The sequence below is a fragment of the Pempheris klunzingeri genome, chromosome 5 (assembly GCF_042242105.1).
Source record: "Pempheris klunzingeri isolate RE-2024b chromosome 5, fPemKlu1.hap1, whole genome shotgun sequence".
Classification (NCBI taxonomy): domain Eukaryota; kingdom Metazoa; phylum Chordata; class Actinopteri; order Acropomatiformes; family Pempheridae; genus Pempheris; species Pempheris klunzingeri.
In genome coordinates, this window is record NC_092016.1 from 19,362,523 (window position 1) to 19,388,530 (window position 26,008).

Sequence of the window (26,008 nt, forward strand, 5' to 3'; positions counted from 1 at the left end):
TCAGCTCTTCAGGGCAGTTCAGCATCTTTCAGCTCGTTGTTTTGGTTCGACGAATCTTAACTGTTCACCAAAAGACATTCTGAGTGCTACATGTCCAGCACCAAACAGCAAACACATGTAGTAGCAAGTGAACACAGTGGAGCATTAGTCGCTTAAAGGCCAGATATTTCCCTCAGGGGTTGGTGGAGACCCAAAAAGAGCTAAAAGGAAAGTGAATGTTGGACTCACATTCATCAGAATGCGTTTACATAACTTCTTAGCAGCCGAGCTTGGGCAAGCTAACTAGTAATCACACCACACCTTGACGTGCCTAATATTGCACAATACTAACATTCTGATATGAAGCTATTTTTGTACAATTATGTGTAATACTGAAATGAAACATTTGGCGGACACTGAATTTTTTTTTTTTTACATTTTATTAACTGAGTGAACACTTGGCTAACCTAAAGGAGTATGACTCCTGTTAGTCGTGAACATTTTTGTAACAGTCAAAAGCAATGAAAGGCTCAGTTTACAGTAAAACCGGTTCATTACAGGATGAGAAACATGTAAACATGCACACAAAAGATTGTTTTAATTTAGATTGTTTGTTCACTTACACTTGTTTATTTCAGTGCTTTGTAAAGCACTATGAGACACTCTGTTGTGATATTGGGCTATACAAATAAAGTGAATTGAATTGAAATTGAATTGAAAAGCAATTCGGGGTGAAAAAAACCACAACATATGTGCCATTACTATCTTCACCCTTCTCTTTGCAAGCAATGAATCAATGCATTAATGAGAAAGGAGTAAACATCTTTTTAGCACTAGTGTTGCATTTACATGCATACACACGACAGTGCACTGAGAATAACCATGCTGATGCTTCATTTAAGCAACACTGACACTGGATTCCTTTTTCTTCAGTGACATTATCCTGACTGAGGCCCCTCTGGCAACCATGAAGCCGGGGTACAGAGGCTGGGAGAACGTGGTCTGAACTCTGTGAAGCAGCATCATTTGACCCGAATCAGACACGCTGTAGAAAGACAGGCCCCCCGCCTTATGGTTCACATACACTCCTACAGTGGAGGAGCAGGATGTGAAGATTTCGGTTTTGATCCCACGGTGCCAAAAGGCGCAGACAGAATTTGAGAGGGAAATGCACCAGGACTGGTCTGTGTATCCAAAGCCGCTTTCTTCCAGCTCTGGCCTTTTATAACACACAGCGACCTCAACCCTGGGCCCCTGCCATTCCACCTCCCAGTAGCAAACTCCAGTTAAACCCCAAGTGCACAACACTTGATCATATTTGGTAAATCTTTCCGGGTGGTTTGGATAATTCTGGGATTTTTTAATCCCGGTCACTGTGCTGTTTCCCTCAGAGAGCAACAGCTTTTCAAATGCTGTGTTGGGATCCAAAGTGAGGTGGCAAGAATCTGAAATGTAGAAGTTATGATCATTGAGTGTGACCTGTGAGGTGCAGTGGCTGATTCAAAAGTATGTACGCGGCAGTAAAGACTCACAAATGGAGAACTCCTGTCTTGTGGTAGGATCAGAACCGGCTTGAACTACAAACAGAAAATATGACAATGAAAACAACATTTTGGTGGCTTCATAACCATAAATTATTTTCACAAAGGTATTTTCTTACCTGTCTCAGACAAGTCTGTGATAGCTTTTACCATGCATTCCGTTTCATCTGTCAAATCAGAAATGGCCTTTGTCACAAAGTCAAAAGGTGTTTGTAGATGGATGTTGAAATCAGGGGACATGGCAGGTTCAGGGTGGTCTAAAATGGGCTGGCAGCTCTGCAGAGAAAACAGACACACAGCATGAACTACAGCCCTGCTCGCTGAGTATGAGTATGTATTTGTCTGTGTGTGTACCTGCAGGAAATTAATGTGATCCTCAATGAGTGATAGCTGCTTCAGTTCATCCTCCCTCTCCCTCAGCTCAGAGATCTCCCTCTCCAGCCTCTCCACCAGCTCCTCAGCCCGGCTCACCACAGCCGTCTCCTGAACTCTGATCCGCTCCTTCACAGCACTGCCCCACTTATCTGCCATCAGGACAATCTCAGCAGAGGCTTTCTCGCTTTGCTCAACCGCTGCATCTCCTGAGCACTGAAACACATCACGCCAGCCACTTAAAAGGAAAAGGATGCATCACATTTATTGCACTTGAGTCAGCTAAGAAAAAGTACAAGACAGTTCACCTGCAGTGCTTTCACTTGCTGTCTCAGCTTCTGCAGCTGCTTCTCTCTTTCTTGTATTCCCTGCTGGTAGCTCTGTTTTTTCTTTCCAAATAGTCTCTGAAAATAATAACCATATTGTTCACCCCTTTGCCGGCTGCAATAGCGCCTAATGTGGCCAAAAATATGTATTCTTCTTACCTGTTTCTGCTTCCTCTCTGCAGCTGCTGAGACAGTGTCATGACCTTTGTGCTCATCCATGACACAAAGCAGGCAAAGGCACAGGCCATCGGTGCGACAATAGACCTCGAGCAGCTTGTCATGCTTAGAGCAGACCATCTCTTGCAAGGAGGCAGAGACTTCCACGACCTTGTGTCTTTTGAAGGCTGCAGACTCGTAGTGGGGCTGCAGGTGAGTGCCACAGTAAGAAGCCAGACACACCAGGCAGGACTTGACAGCTCTCAGCTTCCTCACGGTGCAGAAATCACACTCCACATCCCCCGGGCCCACTTCATCCTTCTCGGGTTGGGTGGATTGTTCTGCCATTGACGTTTTCTCAGCCAAATTAGCCAGCACTCTTGTTCAACACAGGCCTCGGGATGAACGTGTGTCTGCACTGTGGACAGCTGTAAGTGTGCTGTTCTCACCGGGCTCCTGAGTGTCTGGCTCTGAAAAACTCTTGTCTTCACAGCAGCACTCTCTAACTTTCACTTTCTGCGAAAACTGGGTGTGACTTGATCTCTGATCTTAACCCCTTCAGACCTGATTTTTTTCTGCTGAGCAAAAATTTTTTTATACAGTTGCTTTTTACTCCTCTCCAATATAGAAATGCAGGGAAAAAAAGACATTTTTGCTAAGTCAATTTTTTATTAGTATTTTTACATGTCCATTACAATGGACGCCACGACTGGATGGGCGTGAAATGTCATAAAAACTTAAGAGAAAAAGGATATGTTATGACATTTAGAAGTAGATGTCTGCGTGTTTGTCTATGTGTATGTCTGTGTTCAGGTCTGGACATGAACAATTTGAACAACCTGTGTATGATTTGGGGAAACATAAAATCAAGACATCAGTTCTGATGTCTTTGTCAGTAACATTTCATGAATGCATTGCCGTACTTTTTAACATAGTAGGCTGCATGTAGAAATTGATCACACAAAGAATTGGAACATACATCAGCTTGTGGATACTTTTATCTAGTCACTCATTTCTGATGAGTGGCCTTGAAGCAGTTTCTGTGTGGCACAAAGCTCAGGTGGATATTGTATTTGCCACAAAAGACGTGTGTTTTTCCCATGCAGTAGGGCCTCTTGCACTCTTATCGTCATAATTTGGCATGTGGTCAACCATGTCTAACTGCACTTCAGGTAGGGGCCTTACATCCTGAATGTGTGGTCTGTGGTGGACATGCTGTGGTTCTGGAGACATGCTGGGTCTTCCACGTTTTGCTGCCACTGGTTTGTGGACCCTCACTAGACATTGGGCCACATTCATCTTGAAGTGGAGGAGATCGAGAGTGTCTTTGGCCTTTATTTTGGCACTCTTGGCATCCAGCCTATACTCCAACCAACTGTTGACCACAGCGAGTTCAAAAAGCATATGTGATCATTCGGTACGGTACAGACTGACAAGTTGATCGAGCAGGTCAACACCACCCATTGCTTCATTGTACAACTTGACCACCTCTGCACGGGGCACATTCAATAATCAGGCCTGCTTTTTGTCCCACCGTTGGACTATAAATACATAAAATATAAATAAACTGTCAAAGTTTAACTATGAAATGCTCATAGACTTTGCAAAGTGACACTAAATAATGTGACACTGACACTGTTGGCTAACTTCACCCAACATTTTTTAAATGGGGGATGTCCAAATGTAATCATGTAGCACAGTGGTGTGAGAAGAAAAACACTGTTATAATAGTTAAATATTTTGAGGTAAACCATTAAACCACTATTTAGGTAATGAGGGAACAAGGAGAGGGAACAGACAGAGGGAACAAGGAGGCAGTCTTCATGCGAGATTTGAGCGGAACGCGAGATTTCTCTGGTATCCAAGGAGACGACGGCAGCGTTGGGTCTCCCTGCAGAGAGGAAGAGGAGGTGCTGCGTGTCTCCTCTGGGGATGTACTTGTTTAATAGGCGGCATTTTACACGATGGAGCTGCCGGAGACGATTAGAAAACGTCTAGAGGACTTTTCCCGGAACGTTTTATTCGACAAGAGTCGGACTCAGCCTTTCACTAAAGAGAATGACTCCTTCCTGCCTCACGGTAAACTCAGAGAGCGGCTAACGCTAGCCAACGCTAGCTAACGCTAACTACCGACAGACACACTCTGGACTGGGCTGTGTTTGTCTCAGGCATAACATTGGCTTTATAGTCACAGCTGTTGCTGACATCGGGTGTTTTTATCCAACCCATGTGTGCTCTGCTGTGTGTCTTTGTTTTCAGACAAGCGGGTCCTGTCCAGTCTCCACCTCCAGATGTCTCTGTACTTCAACATGTGGTTCTTCCCCTTGTGGTGGATCAGCGAAACTGTCATGCTGCACCTCAAGGTGAGAGAGAGTGAGACAGGAGGAGAGGAAATAGACAGATACAGACAGTGGTAATGTTTAAATTCTCGAAATCAAGAAAAGGCCAGTGTAAAACATCAGGGTCTCTATCATTATGATTATCAAAGTGTATATTGGAAGGAGGCAATTGAATTCAGAAATTAAATAAACCATTTTTAAAGTAGGTTTGACTTTGGGAATAGCAGTTAAATACAAAACACCACAATACAAATACATTTTCCTAAAGAAAGCTGTGATATTTAATTTGGCAGCAAAGTGATCAAATGAGCCTGAAAGGTTAAAACATGATAGATTATCGTGAGCACATTTGTTCAGGTATTTATCTTTACAGGCAGCCATTTAAGTTGACCTGGAATAAGTGAGACAACTTAATGGAATAAAAGCCCATTTTATGAACCATGCTAATTTGAATTCAGCTCATTTATCTACATTGTTATAATTGTCATTTCTACCAGTATCCTGCCTTGCCAGATTACTACAAGTTCATCCTCGTCACTGTTCTCATCCTGATGACTCTGATCGAAGCCATTAGACTCTTTCTCGGTTATGCTGGGAACCTGCAGGAAAAGGTGAATATGGGAAATCACCCACACTAGCTTAAAGATATAGTTCACACAGAGCGGGTCAACACTTAAAGAAGGTGCGTGGCACAGATTGTACTTGTTGTAATGCTTGTGTTTGTCAAAGGTCCCGGAGTTGGCTGGATTTTGGCTGCTGAGCATCCTGCTGCAGTTTCCACTGATACTGTTTCAGCTCTTCAACGAAGCCATTCTCATACAGCCCCTGGAGAGGGGCGTTCACATAGTTCTTGCCCTATTCATACTGACACAGGTATGATCACATTTCTTCTAAAAAAAACAATTGTTGTAGTTCTACAATTTCCAATCCAAGCACTATATATTCTTAAATACAGTTTATGTTGTGTGTGTTTTCTAGATTTTATCATTTGGTGGTAGTCATTGATTTATTGACACTGTTTTCGTTCCTGATGGACTCTAGGCTCTCTCAGGTTTTGTGGCTCTCCGGGACATGGTCAGACACACACAGAGCCAATTTCATCTCCGGCAATTTGACTGAAAGCTGAAGCTCTTCACACCTCCCAGACTCAGATGCTATGTCCCTTTCTGCATTACATGGAGTATTTCCTCCCTACAGTTGTTTATTAAAGAGAAAAACATTTAAACATATTTATTTTTGTATTTTATAGAAATTATATTTCATAGGGTTGTATTGTTGCTTTTATAGGCGTTGCAATAAATGAAAAAATACTGAACAAGTAGCCTGTGTATCATTTATTAGGCAGTTAATGCCTCCTAGACTTTGTGTCAGTCTACTCTGAGAATCTTGTCCTTGCATATAATAACACACTGCAGAAAATAGATCAGTATTGTTATTAACATAATGCAACAGTTTTTGTAGAGTTTATATCACTTTTATGAAAATTTAAAGGGTACATATAATTAAATGTCAAAAAGATTGCCACCATATAGTCCTTTTTAAGAATAGCAGAGAATTTCACTTCTCTCCTTCTATCCATACAACACAAGTTTCATCTGGGTCACAATGTCTGTGTGAGGTAATAAACATTTTATTCCAGCATGTGAAGTGAAAATCATATCCCTCTTCGTCCATCAGAGGAGGTTCACTTCAGTAGTCCCCAGATTACAAAAGTTGTGCCCTACACTAGGGCGGACTCTGATGATTTTGAGATTTTGAGTCGTACTTATTAGGCTTCCTCCTAAGGATGATAGGGTGTCATTCTGTGGACGCTGTATTTCCATCATCATGGGGCCTGAAAGCTTTGACACAGGGGATAAAACCCAGAGGCCGTTTGATTCCCAAACTCTCTTTGCATGGCCTGAGGAAATGGATGGAAAGCACATGAGAGCTTTTAATGACCATCAAAATGAGGCATGATGCATAACGTCCTATCATCATTGCACTGCAATGGTAACCTGAGCGTTTAACAAACGGAGAAGACAGGTGAAGAGAGGGTGCTGAAAAGGATCACACGTACCTTTTTCCTCTTAGGTCTGTGCCCCTCAGCACAGAAACAAATAAATTGCTGTGCGATTCAGTTTCTCTTGGGGGCGTGTTGGGGCTAAGCTCCATGTGGTTCGGCTCTCCAAGTGTTATGCATCTCAACAGTGACAAGCTCGCTGAATAAATGACAAGATCAAATAATAAAGAGGCAGAACTGAGGCCAGCTAACAAGAAGAAAAAACTAATCATATCATGATAATAATTTCAATTTCATATATCTGTACAACGTGTGCATATGAAAACCTTCTGGGGAATCCTCTTCCTGCTGCATATCGTGCTGTTTGGCCTTAGTTACGTCTGCATGCGAGGTGGAGGAATCTTCAGGCACGAAATAACGCTCAGAGACCCGTAAAATGTTTGTGTCTCTAAAAATATGCCGCCTGTTGAACTTGTCAGTGGGGACACTAGACAGCAAGCGCTTTGTTGGAACAAAGTCTGGAACCATCTTGTCATACAAGGAGGGAGACCTGATGAAAACGAGATAAAACACTTAGTGACTGAACGTACCTGAACATGTAGTTATCTGCTGTCCATTGAGAAGGACACAGTGTCTGTGTGGGGTTTACCTGTGGGGCACCTTAAGGGAAGATGGCAGCCCTGAAAGAGGAAGACGAGACTCAACACAAAAGAGCTACAATTTTAGACACACGTGGACTGACTGTGAGATGATGACACTTATTGGATCATTAAAAATGAATTCAGTTTCCCGTGAAGCTACTGCACATGCTGACAAACCTTTGTGGACTTTAAAGGAGGCAAAGGCTCGTCGGGGGCAGTACTGCTGTTGCTGGTGGAAATTTATAAATTTCTGTGAATGTGGAAGGAGAGCACTCCAATACAGCAGCTGACAGGGGCATCCCTGCCGTCCTGTGTCCATCCTCAGGTCATCTGTGAAAACGAGCAAGGCAGACAAGAGCTCTGGTGCACTGACGGTTCAAAATACTTCTTTCTCCACCAAATATTTGAAAGCCAAAAGCCAACACGATTAATCATAACCTAAATCAATGGTAGGTGAATTAGACACTGAGCCTCCAAAAACGATGTTACCTGTGTGAGGTGACACAGCTGTGCACGTGTGTGGATGTGGACATGCTTTTGCCCTGCGATGCATGCATGCAGCTGTCATGTTTTCATCCTAAAACACAGAGAAAAATCCCCAAGTCTAAGTCAAACTTACAGATTGTGATCTGTTGCTTCAAGTATCACAAGTGGTAGTTGGCAAATTGCATTCTAGTTGTTATCAGTAACACAGATGTAGGTACACGAGTGAATGAAGAATTGGCTCTGGATCATCTGGGTCGTCTTTACCTTGACAGGCTCACTGCCCTGCCACAGAGTCACCTGACTGACCTGCCCGGGGTGAGTGGTGGGAGGAGGGACCGCAGCTTTTCTCATCAGGCCATTTACCTTCACAAAGAAAGAAATATTTAGAGGAACCGCTCAGGAAATCTTCCCCTAAAGCTATTCACACCCTCTCTGCTTCATACCAGCGGTTTCCTCCTGTGTCTCCTTACGGGCTTCTGGATGCTCTCTGTGGTCTCAGGAGGCAGGTTGGACTCCTGCAGACCGTCCACTCATCAGTATTGTTTAAATGCATTATGTAATGTAATGCAATACATTAATTGGACAAGGGTGTGCATGAATTAATGGATCATTTAGTCTCTTACAATGCTTTTGATGCTGGTTTGTAGGACCTTTGGCTGTGTGTTAGTTTTCTCTCTCTCTGGTCGCAGCCTGTTCCTCTCTTTACGACTCCTCAGGTGTTTCTTTTTCTTCTTCACTGGATTTCGCTTTAGAGGAGAGCAGGACCGTGTGGTACAATGAGACAAGATAAGACATGATTCAAACTGATTTTCACACAGAAGGACCACTTCTGTGAGCGTGTGTGTAAAAACACCATTCCACGGGAGAGTAGATTTATGTCAGTGTACCTCTGGATGGGCAGTTTGTGGCTGGTTCAGTAAATGAACTGGTAGGCCGTCCGAATCTGAACTGTTTGAGCCACTGGTGCTGTGAGAGCAAACAAGAAGTATTCACTTTCAAGCTGAATGAGACCAGATTTTATAAACACCCCACACTGCCCAACTCTGGTTTGCATGTACATTTAAAATTGTAATAAAAAAATACAATATCACCTGGTTTCCAGGTCAGACACAGAGATGTTACAGTCAGAGCCCAAATCTTTGCCCAGCCTTTCTCTGGCCTCCTTTCTCAACAACGCTACCAGCTCTGTCAGACAGTAGGTGATCTGAAAAGGCACAGAGGAAAAATCAGTTCAATCAATTCAAGCTTTAAAAACCAGTATCTATCTATAAGAGCTCCAGTGATGGAGGGAGTCCACATGTCTATATGCTGTCAGACGTGCTGCTGTATCTCGTACCTTTGTTGGATCAGGGTCACAGTAGTCCAGCAGGGTGTCACAAAAGTAAAACCCAAGGGACTTCAGGTCTCGAGTAGTAAAATGTGTTCCTCTCCTGTCTCCTAATTATGAAACAGACGATAGATCCTCATACAAGAGATGTGCAAGCGTACACACACACACACACACACACACACACACACACACACACACACACACACATGTGGAAAGCCTAAACTCACCCAGAGTGGAGCCTCCAAACGTGGCCTCCATAGTGTAGCTGTTTTTGATCCCAAGTCTCCACATGGCGATCCGTCCTGTTCCCTCTTTGTCCTTCTGCAACTTGAACTTACAACTCTTAAACGAGAACTAAGGAAGAGAGTGATTTAGTTAGATGTAGTTGAAATGTTGTGAACACAAAAATGAATAACAAGGAAAAGACACAAAGTGCTGCTGTGTGTAACAGACTGGTGACTGTTGAATAAGCACAGTGTCCAGCTAATTAAAACAGGTCCATTAAAGATAATAAATGCAAAACTTTTAATTGCATTTTTACCAAGTCCTGTGTTACTCTGATTAAATGTAGGTTTGGTAGACTTTTTTTTTTAAAGAAAACAGTGACTTTACCTTGTCCCTGGCATTCTTGCTCATCATTAGAGGAAATACTCTCTCGTGAAGCTTCAGCGAAGCATCACCTCGGTTGTTACAACCGTACATGAAGACATTGTTTTTACGGTTGTGACCATGAAAGTCACAGTAAAGAACTACGTCCGTCTCAGCCACCAGCCTGGGGAAAATATAGCATAACAGAGAATAGGCAGCATGTAAATACAGTATTTGTCATGCTCAAAAAGCAGTGGAAAAACTGAATGTTTCACCAAACAGAACTACTTAACAGTAATTTGTATTCAACTTCAAAAGCCCCAGTTCATTCAGCATCTGGGGACATTTGTTGCATCTGTGGCTCTCTTTTTCTTCACTCGTGTTTGTTTCTAGTGACAGCTATCGACTTTTCATCAAATAATGGCATTATGATAATAATCCTTCTGGCATCCATCCATCAAGCCATTTTCTAATCTGTTTATGCTGTTAAGAATAAATAGGATCCCACAGGCATGATATACAAACTATGTAAAAGACACAAAAATACAATTTGATCTTGAAGTTCTTTAACATGTAATTTGTGATTTAATGTGTCTGTGTGTGTGTTCATGCAAACATCCAGTCTAACCTTTCCACCATGTTTCGAGTGTGCCACACAGAAGGAAAGGAATCCTTCAGCAATGTGTTGTAACATCTGTTGAGGTCCCTGCCTGCCAGAGAGCAGCGGTAATTGCCCACTACCACACCATCTGGGTTCAACATCGGCACCACCTGCAGCACCACAAACCCAAGTGAGAAAATTAGCAGTGTTTGATTGTAGTGTGCTGTTCAGTCATCATTTTGTTTATAATCAAACTGGAATGTATTAAAGTAGTGATCATATGAAACTATGAGCTTGAGCTCCCTCACCTTAAAAACAAAAGTGTCCCTGAGTAGCTGAGCGTCTTCTGAGTCCCCCAGCAGGAAGTCTAGGAACCCCTCCATCATCCAGGACCCGTTGGTTTCTCCGGGGTGCACTCGGGCTGTCACCACCACCGCCTTCTTGTTCCTCTCCTCCACCCTGCTGACCCCCCGGGACGTTATTATCATCACATACACGGCATTCCCAGCGAGGCTGTGGCAGAGCACCCGCAGTTTGCAGTATGACGCAACTTTTGGGTTGGAAGAAATGCGCCTCAGGTAGCGCTGCAGGTGTGAATAGGTGTAGGGGTAGCAGTGGGCCAGGTAGCAGCTGTCTGAGTCATATGGGAACTGGAGAGTCCAGGTGAGCGAGTACAGGGTGACTGCATCGCTGTTGTTGACCTTTGTACTCTAAATAGAGACAGAGATTATGGATTTTAGGAGATCCTGCTCCAAAAATTATGATTTAAATGTCAAGAAAAGCAGAGAGCATCTTTATTAATATTTAATAAGGGGAAGTTTTGGACTGCAACAGTTATAATTAGCTGTTTGGGTCATTTGATTTCAACTTCAGACTATTGTTTATTTTATTCCCTCAGTTACAGAGTGCTGACAAAATCCAGTCAGTGCACCGTGACTGAATGTTCCAAATCTTGTCATAATGTTCACCTACCTGATTGCAGTTACGGTAGTATCTGATATTAGAGCCGGTGCGTTGCCATCCCGCACCTTTCTCCTCAGCAGCCCTCTCGGAGTAGAGGAGTGGTCTCATGCCCTGAGAATACAGGCTGCTGCTCTTCATCAAGTTGATGATAGTGAAGCGGTAGGTCACTCCAGCCTTCATGTTCCTGACCCTGAAGTAAAACCACTGCGTGTGCTTTCTGGTGTACATGTCTGTGCGCAGGGTGAGCTCATAGTCATAAACGCCCCTGAACAGAGAGAAAATATGGGTGGAGACAAAGAGTGACTTAGCATAGAGCCACGGCAAAAACTAGCTGGGATGAAAATATAATGCTGCAACAACTAATCAGCACATTTGGCTGCAGAGACTCACACTTGCACAGCCTTCTGCAGGTTCCCACTCTCAAAGCGTGAATCAAACTCAAGGGTGAAGTCTGTCTGATTGTCGTCATAAGAGGTGGCGCTCTTAATGGGCCCCCTGCTTCCTCTGATACGGGCGCAGGTGAAATACGGACGCTTAGTGGCTTAAAAGAGTGAGAGCAACAGAAGAAAAAGTGAATATCTAAAGCTACATTTGTCGAAAACACAGCTTTCAATAAAAATGGATGGGGTATATCACGAATATCTAGAAAATGATTGTTAATACAGCACTTGAATTCACAGGGAGGTTGTGATATCAATATGAACATCAGTCTTGAAGCATTAAGGAGTTAGGTTGGGTTTGTCCTCACTAATACAGGTCATCTACTCTCAAATGCGAGGCTGTGGCATTAAGTATAAGGTCCCTATCTTATGTAGAATAGAGGAATTTCTGGCAGCCACCTTGACAACATAATGCACTTATGTTATAGTTATACAATGTAACCTGGTGGTGCAACAAAACAAAATGCCTTTGCAATAATCCTTTGGTGTGAAAAGTTACCATGGTCAATGCAGTATACCACTTTCCCCCTCTCCTCTCCTACTGGCATGGGCGCCCTCTCATGTCCTGTGGGCTGGTAGAAAGGCTCTGGCTCAGGGGGGTCCCACTCTACAACACATCATCAGTACATGTCACCGTTAACAGCAAAGGGACACGCCAACCGTTTTTAATTTCCCAGTTTATTTATATATTTATTTACTTTTTACCTTTTATCTATCTACCTTCTATCTCTTGGGCTGATTACCGCCGCCGCTAAGCCTTTGGACATATCAGTAACATATGTGGTACCAAAGTGGTTGAATTAAAATGTCTAATTACCTATGTGATGGATAATGTCGCTGATGACGTCACACTCAATGGGCCAACGGGGATGAGAGATGGATGGGATGTTAACCAGGTCCAGCGGTGGCCTGAGACTCAAAACGGGTCGGCCACCATCAAAGTCTAAGAGCAGCTGCCTGGTCCGCAGAGTCTGATTTAGATCTATAGATACTGAATAGGAATATGAAGCACACATTCAGCATGTGCTCCTGTCCTTCCTATCCACTCTGGATATACATTTTTCATCAGGTCTGCACTCCCTAACCACACATGGACCAAACAAGCGTGTCCATTTAAAAGGGGATTATGCTGCACCTGATTGCTTTAATTATCTCAACTGCAAAAGCTCTGGTTTCACATATAATGATCCAGCACTTAGGAGGAGATGCCATATAATAACATGTTGACCACATCGCCTTCCCAAAAGGAAAACCCAAGCGTGTATATGACCAAACATGAGGCACTTGTGTCACATCAGGTTGAGCATTTCAGGGACAGTTAATCTACATACAGTATACATGCTTATCTTAGCCATAGCAGCCTGTGTGAAAACAGCTTACACCGCCTTCTCCTTGCTATTTCGTCCTCGTCCTCCTCTGTGTTGGAGTCATTGGTGATTGATTTGTCCAACTGTTGGGTATTCCACCAATTCCTTATAGCAGAGACGGCCACGGTTGATGTTTTCTCTGCCTGATTGGAAAAGTATCAACATGTCATCAACATTGTCATCCTAATTACCAATCTGAGTCAGATCTGTATTGGCTTGCATCAATCCAGGCTTGCAAATCAGGATGATGAATTATATTATCATCATGAACAATATGGATTTTTTTTTTTTTAACACAATACCATTGTAACAGAGCAGACTGAGCTTTCCAGACTTGCCTGTGTTATATAGTATACAACCTTTGGATTGATTTTGTTGCTGATTTGAAAGTTACCATTAACAATGTTGAACTGATTTCTCTTCAGCTGATATTTGCCAATACTGTTTTAGTTACAATCAGCTGTGCCTCTATAACTGTAGTTCTCATTATCTGAGATTCAGCCTATTTTGTGAAAACAAAAACACGTTGTTCAATTATGATAGCTGTGCCTGTGTGTTTAAAGATGGTCTGAAATAATATGAAACATCTGAGTGAACTCCCACAGGAAGACAACAGAAAAATAGCTTTGGCAAAACTCACATGAGAGGTGCTGAGGGTGACATTTCTCACAGGCATCTTCTGCTGCCTCTCTGCTAAAAGAAAAATGCCAGAGGAAGTCTTCCTTTTTCCATTCAGTGTCCGTATCGTTAACTAGAGCAGCTACACTGTTAGCTGCTAGTTGATGACAGAGTTAAGCTTCCTCAATTAACGCTTCGTTAACGCCGCTCTCAACCTGTGCGACAAGCCTGTTTATAGGGTATTTATCAATGTCTGACAGCCACTTACCTCATTTGTAGTTTAATTACGATACTTTACTTTAAAACAATTCGTTAACATGAGAGCGGAAAGCAAACTCTGACACTTGTGGCAAAATCTTTCACGAAGTCTGCCACGTTGCCGAGCAACCGGCTGTCTCTACAACACCGCGGTTGCCATGGAGAAGCCTTAACGGCGCAGCGGCTGTGCGCAGGAAGTAAAGGAGGAGTAAAGTTTATATACTATGGATAAATCAGCATGTGTCAAAGATTATTAACTATGTGATAAACCTGCAGGAGTTATGTTGTGTACGGGAGTCACAAGGACAGCATCATAACAAGCACTATGTCAGATTACTGTTATACAGCAGTATGTTGTAATTTAAGAGTAATGGACTGTGATGTTAGTTAAACACACAGACATCATTCCTGATCATTCCTGCTTGATTTAAGGTTTCTTTTTTTTTTTTGCATGCGGGACTAGTAGCATGGCAAAAATCCATACAGAAAAATAAGAAGTACATGGATAGTGTGTGCTAGCACAACAATAACACAAACAGGAGAAGAAAAAAAAAAACAACAAAAGCGATGTCTTTGGAAAAACAGTTTAATAACTTTTTACAAAATATATACAAGTTCAGCGACCCTTTCAAAAACATGGTTTATCCCATTATACATTGTATATACACAGTTGTAAAAATGGTCAATGACATAGACAGTCCCTCTAAACAAGTTGTGGTGGTCATCTCGTGGGGTCTATACAAAATGGTGGTGAAGTATTTCTGATGAACAAAAGACATTTGGCACATTTACAGTTGTTGGTAACAACAAAAGGACATTCGACCCCCTCTGGTGAATGGTCAGCTGTGTAAGGGCCTCTAAATGTCTCCATCACGAACAAGTTAAAAAGTAAAGAAAGTCCAGGTATCATTAAATAAAACATAAGCTGGGGGAGGATGGTGATAGTTGGAGTGGATTTTAAAATAAAATTTAAAAAAACAAAACCTTGACTGGGCAGTCTATGACCCAGGCAAGATGTTACGTGCTATTCGCCACTTTCCGTTTCTTCAGTCGTTGCCGCCAGTCATCGGGAAGCGCTTCAAAGTTGGCATTCTTCGAAGCTTTTCCTCTGTAGAATTAAAAACAACAACCGTTAGTGAAGGGTTAGCAGAATGGAAAACAGTGGGAGAGTTCCCTATGAAACAGTGTAGCTACATCTTTATATTATCATCATCATCATCGCCATGAAATCTTTTAGCATATCTAAACGTACGTCATCAACTGCTGTTGTTTCCAATCCTCAATACTCTTCTTGTTGAGCAGGTCTCTGTCCTCATCACTGGAGCTGCTCTTCTCTTCCTCATCCAGCTCCTTCTGGATGCTCTGCCACTTCTTCACCAGAGACGGCATTTTGATCTTACTCTTCTTAGACTGCAGAGACATGGGAGGAGAAAATTACATTGCAGGTTCCTTTGTATGTTATATTTAAGCACTGGATTGCGAGGATGGCTTGGCTGTGTAGACTTTTCCTCTATTTTTGTAATCTATGCAGAGGGTTTACTCTTGAAAAACACAGAATAATTTTTATATCAAAACAGATCTTTTCCCCCAAATGTATTCACTGCCCTCCTTAGACACGCCATGTAGAAAGTCAACTCTGATATTAACCTTCTCCTTTTTCACTTTCTTGGTCTTGTCTGTGGGCAGAGCTTTGGCTCCAGGAGGCTCAGGCGGTGGCTGGGATGGAGGCAGTGGCGGCTGAGGAGGTGGGGCAGGGACAGGTGGAGCAGGAGGTTCACAAGGGACCACGGGAGCAGCGACAGCCGGCACACCCCAGTAGGCAGTTGCTGGCATGACAGGAGCTGCTGACAAAGAGAATCCTTTAGTGGTTTAACATGCAAATGTTGCTAAAAATATTGCTATTGATTTTTTTGAAATGCTAACCCTGACATAAGCACTGACTTAGAATAGTACCATTCACACCGATAATGTACAGTATGTGTATATATCATGTGTAATGATATCTTTTTACCTGCAATGGCAGCAGGCTGGGTGTAGAGAATGGGGCTGCTGCCGATAGTGATGGCTTTATTCAGCTGACTGGCTTTACGTTTCTGACCCTTCCCCAATGGGGCCGATGACTCCACAATCTGAGCGAGTGACAAGGAATAGGATAAATTAATTTACACATGTAGCATTAACATGTACGATATTAACAGGAGTTTACTAATTAAAGAAGGAACTTTATTACTCCCATACCTTCATGCTAGCAGTGCCTGGAGGTAAAGGAGGTCTCCCGCTGCCGTCTTCCTCTGTTCCAGGGGCCGGAGGCTCGCCGTCATTATCATCGTCCATCTCCATCTCCACCTCCATGATCTCCCCATCACTGTCAGGAGGGGGAGGAGGTGGAGGTGGCGAGTCTGGGGGGAGAGGCGGAGGCGGGGGGTTGATGGACGGTGGAGGCGGGCTGTCAGGAAGAGGGGGCTGAGAAGGGGGCCAGAAGGATGACGCAGTGTGCTGAGGAGGCGCTGGCGGGGGAGGAGCGGTAAAAGAAGGTCCTGTTTTGAAAGGTAATAAAAATCAGGCGTTAGTGAGGATAGCATCGTGTGATGTAGTCTACACCTAATACAGAAAAGCAATATTCGCTGAACCGTATTAGCTTTCATGTTCAATAGGAAGCACACTTACAGCAACATTAATATGCAATTTCTTCCTTAAGGAAGTCCTTAAGGAAGACACTTATTCAGGTCTAAGGAGCAACAACAGCAGTGACAGACTGACCGGTGAGTCCACCTGCAGATGCAGATGATGATTTGGTATCCACTTGGCTGGACGTCTGTGTCTGGGCACCATCTCTGCCTTTAAGGTCCTCGCTCTTGCCCTCTTCTGTTGGGAATTCCCATTGGGAGGCATTGGTCCGGTCATTCACATAGAAATACCGCCTGTGCTCTCTAAAAAGTGGGACAACAGAGATAGAAGACAAGGGTCTCAACAGCTGGCCTAGCAACTGGCTGAGTGGCATGATACCCTGGGACAGTGGGACAAGGGAGTGGACATAAAGGTCACAGTAGGGGGGCAGGGTTGTTGTATGGACGGCGACTTTAGCCATCCAAAAGAAGGGCCCAATTAGAGTGTGCTTATGGATGTGGACAGGGAACCCACCTTGCTCTCAAAAACAAAGAAAGCAAAACAAATCATCTCTAGGTCCTGAAAGTAGCATTCAGCAGCTCACACCATGGTTGTCAAATTTGTTCCGTTTTAGACAACCATTCCCTCCCAGACACAGGAAGACGCAAGGGAGGAAGCATCATCATCATAATCAACAACCATAGGTCGGGAAATAACAAGCACACAGTCAATTCGTTTTACATCAGAAAGAAGAAAATTAAAACAAAAACAAAAACAGAAAACAGGAAGACATATGAAATAGAGTAGGTCTGACCTGCTGGATTCCCGCCATTGCTCCATCTTCACCTTTTATTTGATGCGTGACTCCTCGCTTCCAGGGGATCACTCTGTCTGCATTGCATTCTGGGGGTTGTAGTCCTGCAAAGTGCAAAGCTCTCCCACACGACCAACTGTCCTACCATATCCCCCCTGCCAAATTTTCAACTGACTGGACCCGTAATCAGTCTACCAATGCCCTCACAACAAAGGGCTTAAGAGTCTGTGTTAAAGGGACAGGGAGTCCTCTCTGTGGCAGGTATATTTAACAGGAAGCAGGCTGGCCCAGAGTGGATGCTCCCTTATCAGTACGAGCAATGCTGAGTGCCAGGATTGCATCATAGAAACCTGAAGAGTCTGTTTCTGGTATGTATTTTGATCCTCTCGGACTTGTTAAGATTCTCTCCAAGTCAAGTAACAAAGTCTGCAACCTCGGCACTGAGGGGGGATGTAGTCACACGCAAGATTTTTGGGGAACGAGGGAGTTTAGAGATGTGAAAGGTAAGGAGCGCGTACCTGTCCCAGTGGCAGGACCAGCCTTTAGGGGTGGCGTTAAGTTCGTAATATTTTATGTGTTCGGCAGCTTCCTGCAACCTGCGGCGAAGATAGAACCCATTCAGAGCGCCCTCCCTCCAGTCAGCGATCCGAGTCTGGGGAAAAGAGAAGAGAAGGAGAAGCGACAAAGTGAGATAAAAGCCCAGAAAGTGGAGGTAAAGGGATAAAAAGAGACAGAAAGACACAAGATGGATGGGTAGCATGGAAGAGTAATTACAGCAAGTTTTCAGAATGACACCATGTGATGGATTATCATGAGAATTTTAAATATTAAGTACTACCACATGGCAGTGCGCAAAATTATGAAGTAAAATGAAGCGTTAAATATTTTACAAGACTCAGTGGGATAGCTACAACCTGAATCTAGGATAATACTGCTTGGAAACTGAACTATTATCCTCTCACCTCAGTCTGTAGCAGGAGCAGCTGAAAGTTTGAGATAGCCTTTTTGTTTATCCCGAGGAACTCCATTTTGCTGGTTAAGGTGTTGGCCAGTTCTCCAATCTGAAACTATTTTTTTCAACATTAAAACATGTCTGAAAAGGAGGCAATTACCTATTCTATCACAATTGTTATGTTAATAATAGCAACAGTGTTGTTACCTTGAGCTCAGGTGTTTCCACTTTGAGCTCAGGCGTTTCCAACTCTTCTTTTACTGGAGGTTTTGAAAGCGTCTTCTCCTCAGAATTGTCTGTTTCCTTGTCTTCTTTTTCCGCCACACTCTCCAGCACTTTAGGATGTGCTACAGGGCACAAGAAAGACATTCAAATATGTAGGAGTTTTTTGATAAAGGCGCTTAACAATTTTTTGATGCCACCCTCTTCCATAGCCTGTGTGAAAGCACTTGCACTCACTCGTCTCTGTGTTGTCCTGTAGGTCTGAGCCTCTGCTGTTAGAGTCGGGGCTGGCAGCGCTGGTGAAGGCAGTCTTCCACCGGTTTTTCTTCACTGGAGCGCCACGAGAACCTGAGGCTTCTTGGCTCGTCTCAGAGCAAGGACTGGAGCCCCCTGCACTCCCATCACCCTCCTCCAGCGCCCGCAGCTCGGCCTAAGAGTCAGACAACAGGTAAGAGCTGGGTCAAACTTAACTTTTGTCACCAATTCTGAAGTACCACTGCTGTGTACGAAAATTCAGCTTGAAGGTAATTCCTGCCTGTAGTCAGTGTTGTCCCATTAAAACTCACCTTTTTCCTCTCCAGAGCCAATTCCAGCTCCATTGTGTCTTCTTCAGTCTCTTCCTCAGGATCCGAGTTGTCTCCCGACTGCTTTTTGGGGCAAATCTCTTTCTGGACAGTGGGGACCGAGTCAAGGTCCTGCAGAGGGGTAGCGGGGGACTCTGCAGGGCGAACACCTTCCCCATCAGAATCCAAACTGTTCTCAGTCTCATCTAAACCTTTAAGCAGTCTTTTTCTCCATTTTTCTTCTGCTTCTTTCACTTCAGAGGGGATCAGAGGACCAAGCAGAGACGCAGCCACTCCTCTGTGCTCCTCCTCTTCGCTTGTGAGGCCTACGACACTCTCAATGACCTCCTTTGAGACAAAACATTAGCAAGATTTATCAAAACTCAGAATAACAACCCATAAACATGACACAATCAAGTTGGTTCACATTTGTGTTGGACTTAAATGAAACTCACCTTCACTTTGGTCTCTTTCACTGATGTCGGGGCAGCGACAGGTACAGCGTTTTCCTCTGTGTGACTGCCTGTATGCAGGTTTCCGTTTCCATTGACGCTAAGAGGGACAAAGGAGAATATAAAACACATCAAATGCAGCTGAATTTCTGTACTGGAGACAAAACAAGGTATCTTATCATGTAGATGCAGTGATTAGAGGTGGCTACCTGTTGGCACACTGCCCCAGGCTCTGCACCTGATCAGCTAGATAGTGCGGCAGCTCCCAGGACACCTCGTTGGTTAGAGTGTTCCAGTAGTAGTAGCAGCCAGAGTTCTCATCCCATACTTCCTGCCAGTCCCCCATCTCTACGCCCACTGCAAAGGAAAAAGCATAAATATGAGATGCTTCAAAACAAATGATAGCAGATTTTTGGAACACAATTTCTCTCTTCCTACAAAAATACCCATCCCTATATCCTGAATGGTTTGAAAATTGGAAACATATATCAAAATGCTGCTATACTAAAAAGGTGGCTGGCAGAACACGTAGTTTCTTTAACAAGTAACCAAGCTGTATTGTTAAGTTGTATTCTTAAGTATTAATCATTTTCACCAATATATAAATACATGCGGCTGGGATTTTCCCCCCCCGAAGTAAGCCAGTGGCTCTGATACCAAAGCAAAACAACTGTTGCTTTTTTTATGTTACAAAGACAACTATATTAAACATACACCTGCTTTGTCAAAGTATTACAGGACAGAGGCCTGAAAGGGTCCGTTGTTAAACAGAAAAGACATCAGACGCAGCACAGATAGTTACCTCCAGCTAGTGAGTACTGAGTATTGTACTCAAACTCTGTGCTCGGCTGGTTCTGCTCTTCACTGGCAGCAGGCTGCTGGGTATTTACATCAGGATTGGGTGCCCTGGTAGTTGGGACTGAAGGATGAGACACCGCATCATCTGAACTTGGCTGAGTGGTGATTGCATCAATTTCCTGTGATTGGGAAAAAGACAACAGGGACTTTTAATGCTGACAAAAACATGTTTTCAGAGTGAACCACACTCTAAGCACTAGTATTTACATATTTTACGATGCATCAAGTGGCCAAAGTTAGAGAAAACTGATTCTAAATTCTCACTTAGTCAAATGACACGATGGACTCCCTATTCATTTGCTCTATTTTTGGACTGATCTAGGAGCACTTGTTAGACATACTATTTCATTTCAAACACACAGAATTGAACCAGGAATGTACATGTACAGGTCTGAATGCCGGTTGTTTCATAACACTTCACAATTAAAAATAAGACAAGTGGATTAACCACTGTATTTCTGACTTGACTTATACCATAAATGTTATGCAATAACCTACAGCTTCGACAGTACCACTATCTTAACTGACAGATATAAGTCTACATATCTTGAAGATATACTTTATATAAGCAAACATATGTACCACATAAACATTGGTTCAGCATCCAGTGACCAAAATAGAGCATTAAGGTTTGCAGGCATACTCACTGCCATGAAATTGGCCAATGTACTGTCGATGTCGGTTGATCGGTTGTGTTGATTTGCAATTGAAGGCTGTGAGTCTCCACCATCCTCTTCATCACTATCCTCATAGGCTCCAAGTAAAGACAAACCCTCTACAGATGACAAAAAAAAAAAAATTTTGTTCAACCAAACGCCAATCTTGTTCCAATCACGTTTCCAATGAGTGAGAAACACTGACGGCTCCACACACACACATAATGTAACCTTACCTGTGGCCTTTACCGCGGGAGCCTTCATGTTCGGGCGTATTTCTCTCGCAAATCTGTGTCCATCACCCTCCTGTTCATCTGAAAAACACGTCGCTGATGAGGTTAACGTTGAGCTTCAGCAGTTGCTACCGCAAGCTCGCTGCATATTTGACTTAAAGTTATTCACCTACACGGGCTCCGTATTCAGACTCAGAGACAAAACAACTAAAATATAAAGGTGTATGTTTTGGATAGTTTCATTCCGTCTGCGTTCACTACTCCAGTCATTTGTCTCAGCCCCATTTTAGCAGGCTCACAATGACTGCTAAATTGCTAACTGCTAGCTCAGCACGCTAGCCAATAGCTTCCGGTTATTGAAAAATGACGCTTTCGTTTCGTGAGCTACATCTATCATTAGACTATTTTTGGCAACCTTGTACCTATAAGCCCGATGTTAACCATTCAGACGGCTAGAATTCGTTAAGGAAATCGATTTTTAGATGGGCCCATTCATCGCACCTCGAGCACTTAGCATTCAGCTAGCCTGCCGCTAACGTGCCACTGAGACAACCGGTTAAAATCGCGTTACCATCGGAGCCCGACGGCGCCTCTTCCCTCTCTCCGGCGTTCCCACTGCGGAGCCCGGGAGGTGAAAGCTGCAGGATCGTCCTGCGGCCAACTGCTCCTCCTGGGAGGCGACTTTTCTTTCCCATCACTGCCTGCCTGCCTGCCTGCTTGTCTGTCTCAGGGCCTGCTCCCTTCACTGGCGTAGTGCGTTGTAGCAGCTCCGCTCCGGCTCAGGCTGGCACAAAAGGAGTATCAACTTCCGGTTCATGAGGTCATGTTTTGTATGTAGCAGCAGCAACTGTAATTGAATGCTAGCTAAGTTGCTAACGAGCTTAGACACCATCCGAGCACGTCTGTAGAAAACATCAATGTTTAACCTTTATAAGTTACAGATATTTTGATGTTACCGAGTAGCATCCCTCGGTTGTGGACCAAACCAGCAGCAAGTAGCTTAACAAGCTAAAACTCGGACGTTTGCTAAGCTAATAACATTAGCTAGCTAGTTGAACAGAGGAGACATGGGACGGCGAGGATAAGCAATTACATAGTTTCGGAGGGGAGCCACCCACTCATGTATGACCTTAAAGAGGACCCACCGCAGAGGCAGCAGTCAGTCGGGCTCGCGGCAGGGACAACTGCCCAAACCAGGACCAGAGGAAGGCCGGGGTGCTCCGGATCAGACACGATGGGGGCTACGATGGGACCGGTTCTACACTGGCTGCACGATGTGGCATCTGTGACTCTCCTCAAAGCCCGACGGACTTTGTTTCAGGCTGCCGTCCTGTTTTGTGTGCTGGTTCTGCTCCTCTGGGTGTCCATCTTCCTCTATGGGAGCTTCTATTACTCCTACATGCCCACTGTGAGCTTCTCCACCCCTGTGTACTTCTACTACACCTCTGATTGTGATGCCTCGATGTCAACACTTTGTTCATTCCCCACGGCCAACATCTCCTTCATGAAGAACGAGAGGGACCAGGTGATGGCTTACGACCAGCCTTACAGAATATCTTTGGAGCTGGAGATGCCAGAGTCTCCAGTGAATGAACAGCTGGGTATGTTCATGGTGAAGATGTCCCCTTACTCTAAAAGTGGGAAGACCGTGTCATCAGTGGGGCGCTCTACAATGCTGCATTACCGCTCCAGCCTCCTGCAGAGCCTGAGCGCTTTACTGTTCTCTCCTCTCCTTCTGACTGGATTGGCTGAGCAGAAGCAGCTCATAGAAGTTGAGCTCTTCTCTGACTACAAGACCAATGCTTACCAACCGACAGTGGGTGCGGTCATTGAGATCCAGTCCAAACGAGTGCAGATCTACTCATCTCAGCTCCGTATCCATGCTTACTTCACTGGTATACGTTATGTTCTGTACAACTTCCCCCTGACATCTGCGGTGATCGGCGTAGCCACCAACTTTGCCTTCCTCAGTGTCATTGTGCTGTTCAGCTACCTGCAGTTCATATGGGGGGGGCTCTGGCCTCCAGACCAAGTGAGGGTCAGGGTCATGATGGGAGACAACACCCGCATGCAGCAGAGGAAAGAGGAGGCTCGGAAGCGTATGGAGAAGGAAAACTTGCAGACGGAACTTGATGTTCCTAAAGTGATTGGGTCTATGAATGAGTCATCTGATGCTCCGGGAAATGACACGGTGCCTGAGCCGTTGTCAAAGAAGCCCTCTGAAATCCCTGATCCCCCCGGGCCAGATGTGCCAGATACCAAGGAAGAAGGGTCTCATGACTCTGAGGGGCCAGAGGAGAAAGATGGCTCAGATCTGTTGAATGGATGCCAGCCGCCTCACCAGGCCGAGACTACACTCCGGCAAAGACCCGGACCCTGGATGAGCCTGTGAACCACGCTGTTGCTCACAATTTAAGCTCATACATTCATATGCCACACAGTGTTCCATCACTGCTCCACAGATTGAACATGATATGGCAGATTTTAGTTGACTCAAGCAAACCCACTGTTTGAGTTGGCCTAAGTATCGATGCATGAGAATATAGTACCTGTGTTTTTTCTCTGCTAACAAGCTACAGCTTATTGTCTTGTGCTCAACAGTTTACCTCATTATAACATGTTGACCCTGCTCATTTCTTTCTATTTAATGCCATCTGAGCTTTGATGGCGCTCACAGCAGGAGATACTACATTCCTGCTCTGACTTGTCTAGTAGTGTTTGCCCGCAGGAATTTGACATGCCATCGGCTGTTGTCCTACAGTTTAACACACCCTTTTAAAGTCAGTTTAAGCTGCCTGTGTTTCACTGTAGGGTGGCATGTTCTCACACCACGGTCAGCGTTACACAATAGGCTTGATTCAGTTTTTGAATGCCGCTGGCATTTGAAAGTAAACTTTTCATTGGTATTCGGATTTCTCAAAACTTTTCCATAACCTTTTAGGAAGATATGCAGAAATTAGCCATGTGATCCTTTTTTCTCAGAAGTTCTCTCAGAGCAATTAGATTTGGAAAATGTGCCTGAAAAAGTGCATAGTGTGTCCAGCCGGAGGGACAAAAGGAATTTGTTGCATCTATTATTCTTGAAAATAGAGACCGTTTGTCTCAGTGTGAAGGCTGATTTAAACGCTGTGGCACATTAAGTTAAAGATTTAACGCTTTGACAAAGTTGGTATTCATTCCATCAGATCTTTGTATTCAGTGTCTGTTACAGTGCAGCTTGCACTCTGCAATTTAATGTTGTGAAAATTGTATTTATTGTGTTTTCATTCCAACAAAGCACTAAGATATTTTAGATGGGTCTTTTAACTAATTTTAGTTTGTCTGTTAAGCCTGTAATTAAACGTTTGCTTTTAACGTTAAGATGCACACAGTACAAGAAGGAAAAGTAAAGTTACTGTTTTGAGCTTCAGCAGGTTTACGTGAGGGTTCGTGCAAGTTGTAGGAATTTGTACCAAAGATGCTGTTACATATGATGCACTCATAATCATGTCGTCATCTTCAATTCACGCAGAATGTTTTTCTGATAAATGCCACTGAGGCTATATGAGTGGGTGTTAATGTGTTCAGCCAATTAAATAAACATACAGCAGTGCACTTCTCTTTCTTTACCGCCTCTCCTCTAAGTTTGGATGACGTCCCTGTCAAATAATAAAGCAGCTGTAACTATTGACAGGTTTTTTATCTGTTGAGAAAAATCGGATAAATCTGGAACTTTAAAGTAGAGTTTACAATGAATTTACAAACAAACTAAATTTAGTTAGTCTTTAGACCCAGATTTGAGTAAAATATTTTGGTCAAATACATCAAAAAGACACATTCACTTTATCAGTATGCACTGTTAGCCACAAAAAGTGGATTTTTGAAGAAAAAGTGCTCTTTATAACCTGTGTTGAACATCAGATTCACAACATTCAAAAAAATATACACCTCTTAGAAATATTCTACTCTCTCATGAGTAAAATCAGAAAGACTTTAAAAACAAATGGTTATCCAGTGTGATATAATGTCCATTACTACACCGTAGTGTTGTATGAAACAGTGACCAATACAAACCGTATCTATTGTTTTAAAATACATGATATTGAACAAATTTCATTTTCTAAACACCATACTTACACTTTAAAGCTGCTTTTACACACTAGAATGTCATATATCTTTATTATAATGTTCAAATTATTCTGGTGGAATCCTCAAAAAATGGTTAAAAGATTTGTGACCATCAATTGAGGTGATTTTAAATACAGATTGATAAAAACAGATTCAATAGTTTTTACACTTTGATGCAGTCAGCTCATTGCAACTCCAAAGGTGAAATTTGAATTGAACACTAAATCAGATTAAACAAAAACAAGGAGATACTCAAAATATACACACTAATCTTTCTGTGAGATAAGCAAATAAAATGCACAGTTACAGTGTTTGCTAGCAGTGACCAAGTCCATGACAGAAACTGACTGAATAGTCTGCAGTAAAAGATCTTGACAGGGACACAACTACATGGGCAGTTTTTATTCCACGTGGCATCTACTGGTATATGATGATGGCTATGGATTTTGTATGTTTGTGTTCTCTTTCAATGCAACTCAAATAAAGATAGTTAGATAGTTGTGTTGGTTTACAAAACCCTGCAAATTCAAATTCAAA

At 43.4% G+C, this 26,008-nt stretch overlaps 4 protein-coding genes and 1 pseudogene across 5 annotated transcripts; 2 read left to right on the forward strand and 3 right to left on the reverse strand.

Annotated features, from left to right (window-relative positions):
• Positions 1 to 569: 569 nt before the first annotated feature.
• Positions 570 to 3,607, reverse strand: LOC139201279 (tripartite motif-containing protein 16-like; annotated as a pseudogene).
• Positions 3,608 to 4,283: 676 nt separating this feature from the next.
• Positions 4,284 to 5,997, forward strand: tmem17 (transmembrane protein 17). Its single transcript, XM_070831345.1, has 5 exons — positions 4,284 to 4,453; positions 4,634 to 4,737; positions 5,211 to 5,324; positions 5,443 to 5,586; positions 5,755 to 5,997. Exons 1-5 carry the CDS (start codon positions 4,339 to 4,341, stop codon positions 5,830 to 5,832), a joined length of 555 nt encoding a protein of 184 aa, XP_070687446.1. The 5' UTR covers positions 4,284 to 4,338; the 3' UTR covers positions 5,833 to 5,997.
• A 389-nt stretch (positions 5,998 to 6,386) lies between these two features.
• On the reverse strand, positions 6,387 to 14,105 carry agbl2 (AGBL carboxypeptidase 2). Its single transcript, XM_070830557.1, has 23 exons — positions 14,018 to 14,105; positions 13,768 to 13,824; positions 13,145 to 13,270; positions 12,582 to 12,755; positions 12,264 to 12,371; positions 11,715 to 11,865; positions 11,334 to 11,589; positions 10,670 to 11,071; positions 10,389 to 10,531; positions 9,785 to 9,944; positions 9,400 to 9,526; positions 9,179 to 9,279; positions 8,934 to 9,046; positions 8,730 to 8,808; positions 8,466 to 8,588; positions 8,286 to 8,357; positions 8,107 to 8,205; positions 7,534 to 7,585; positions 7,365 to 7,395; positions 7,042 to 7,265; positions 6,773 to 6,914; positions 6,655 to 6,710; positions 6,387 to 6,613 (listed from the first exon to the last, which is right to left on the reverse strand). Exons 2-23 carry the CDS (start codon positions 13,805 to 13,807, stop codon positions 6,387 to 6,389), a joined length of 3,006 nt encoding a protein of 1,001 aa, XP_070686658.1. The 5' UTR covers positions 13,808 to 13,824; positions 14,018 to 14,105.
• A 474-nt stretch (positions 14,106 to 14,579) lies between these two features.
• fnbp4 (formin binding protein 4) lies at positions 14,580 to 22,120 on the reverse strand. Of its 2 annotated transcripts, none has more exons than XM_070830488.1 (17): positions 21,936 to 22,120; positions 21,368 to 21,445; positions 21,123 to 21,250; positions 20,420 to 20,594; positions 19,827 to 19,974; positions 19,621 to 19,717; positions 19,169 to 19,513; positions 18,840 to 19,032; positions 18,588 to 18,727; positions 18,391 to 18,495; positions 17,947 to 18,080; positions 16,768 to 16,937; positions 16,246 to 16,544; positions 16,019 to 16,136; positions 15,655 to 15,851; positions 15,260 to 15,417; positions 14,580 to 15,115 (listed from the first exon to the last, which is right to left on the reverse strand). In XM_070830488.1, exons 1-17 carry the CDS (start codon positions 22,057 to 22,059, stop codon positions 15,025 to 15,027), a joined length of 2,700 nt encoding a protein of 899 aa, XP_070686589.1. In that variant the 5' UTR covers positions 22,060 to 22,120; the 3' UTR covers positions 14,580 to 15,024. The 2 variants fall into 2 exon arrangements, with proteins under 2 accessions (XP_070686589.1, XP_070686590.1); XM_070830489.1 differs by having other exon boundaries at positions 15,655 to 15,848; positions 21,936 to 22,118.
• An 87-nt stretch (positions 22,121 to 22,207) lies between these two features.
• LOC139201527 (seipin-like) lies at positions 22,208 to 24,956 on the forward strand. Its single transcript, XM_070830865.1, has one exon. It carries the CDS (start codon positions 22,485 to 22,487, stop codon positions 23,754 to 23,756), a length of 1,272 nt encoding a protein of 423 aa, XP_070686966.1. The 5' UTR covers positions 22,208 to 22,484; the 3' UTR covers positions 23,757 to 24,956.
• The last annotated feature ends 1,052 nt before the right edge of the window (positions 24,957 to 26,008 follow it).

What these genes read in the sequence shown, in the direction of transcription:
- tmem17 (XM_070831345.1), top strand. Translation starts at nt 4,339, where the DNA reads ATGGAGCTGCCGGAGACGATTAGAAAACGTCTAGAGGACTTTTCCCGG. An exon ending in CTGTCATGCTGCACCTCAAG is followed by an intron (nt 4,738 to 5,210) that starts GTGAGAGAGAGT and finishes CATTTCTACCAG; the next exon opens with TATCCTGCCTTGCCAGATTA. An exon ending in CTGGGAACCTGCAGGAAAAG is followed by an intron (nt 5,325 to 5,442) that starts GTGAATATGGGA and finishes TGTTTGTCAAAG; the next exon opens with GTCCCGGAGTTGGCTGGATT.
- agbl2 (XM_070830557.1), bottom strand. Translation starts at nt 13,807, where the DNA reads ATGCCTGTGAGAAATGTCACCCTCAGCACCTCTCATGTGA. An exon ending in CGACATTATCCATCACATAG is followed by an intron (nt 12,372 to 12,581) that starts GTAATTAGACAT and finishes GATGTGTTGTAG; the next exon opens with AGTGGGACCCCCCTGAGCCA. An exon ending in GGTATACTGCATTGACCATG is followed by an intron (nt 11,866 to 12,263) that starts GTAACTTTTCAC and finishes CACTCTTTTAAG; the next exon opens with CCACTAAGCGTCCGTATTTC.
- LOC139201527 (XM_070830865.1), top strand. Translation starts at nt 22,485, where the DNA reads ATGTATGACCTTAAAGAGGACCCACCGCAGAGGCAGCAGTCAGTCGGG.
- fnbp4 (XM_070830488.1), bottom strand. Translation starts at nt 22,059, where the DNA reads ATGGGAAAGAAAAGTCGCCTCCCAGGAGGAGCAGTTGGCCGCAGGACG. An exon ending in TCAGTACTCACTAGCTGGAG is followed by an intron (nt 19,975 to 20,419) that starts GTAACTATCTGT and finishes TTTCCTTTGCAG; the next exon opens with TGGGCGTAGAGATGGGGGAC. An exon ending in CTGGGGCAGTGTGCCAACAG is followed by an intron (nt 19,718 to 19,826) that starts GTAGCCACCTCT and finishes TGTCCCTCTTAG; the next exon opens with CGTCAATGGAAACGGAAACC.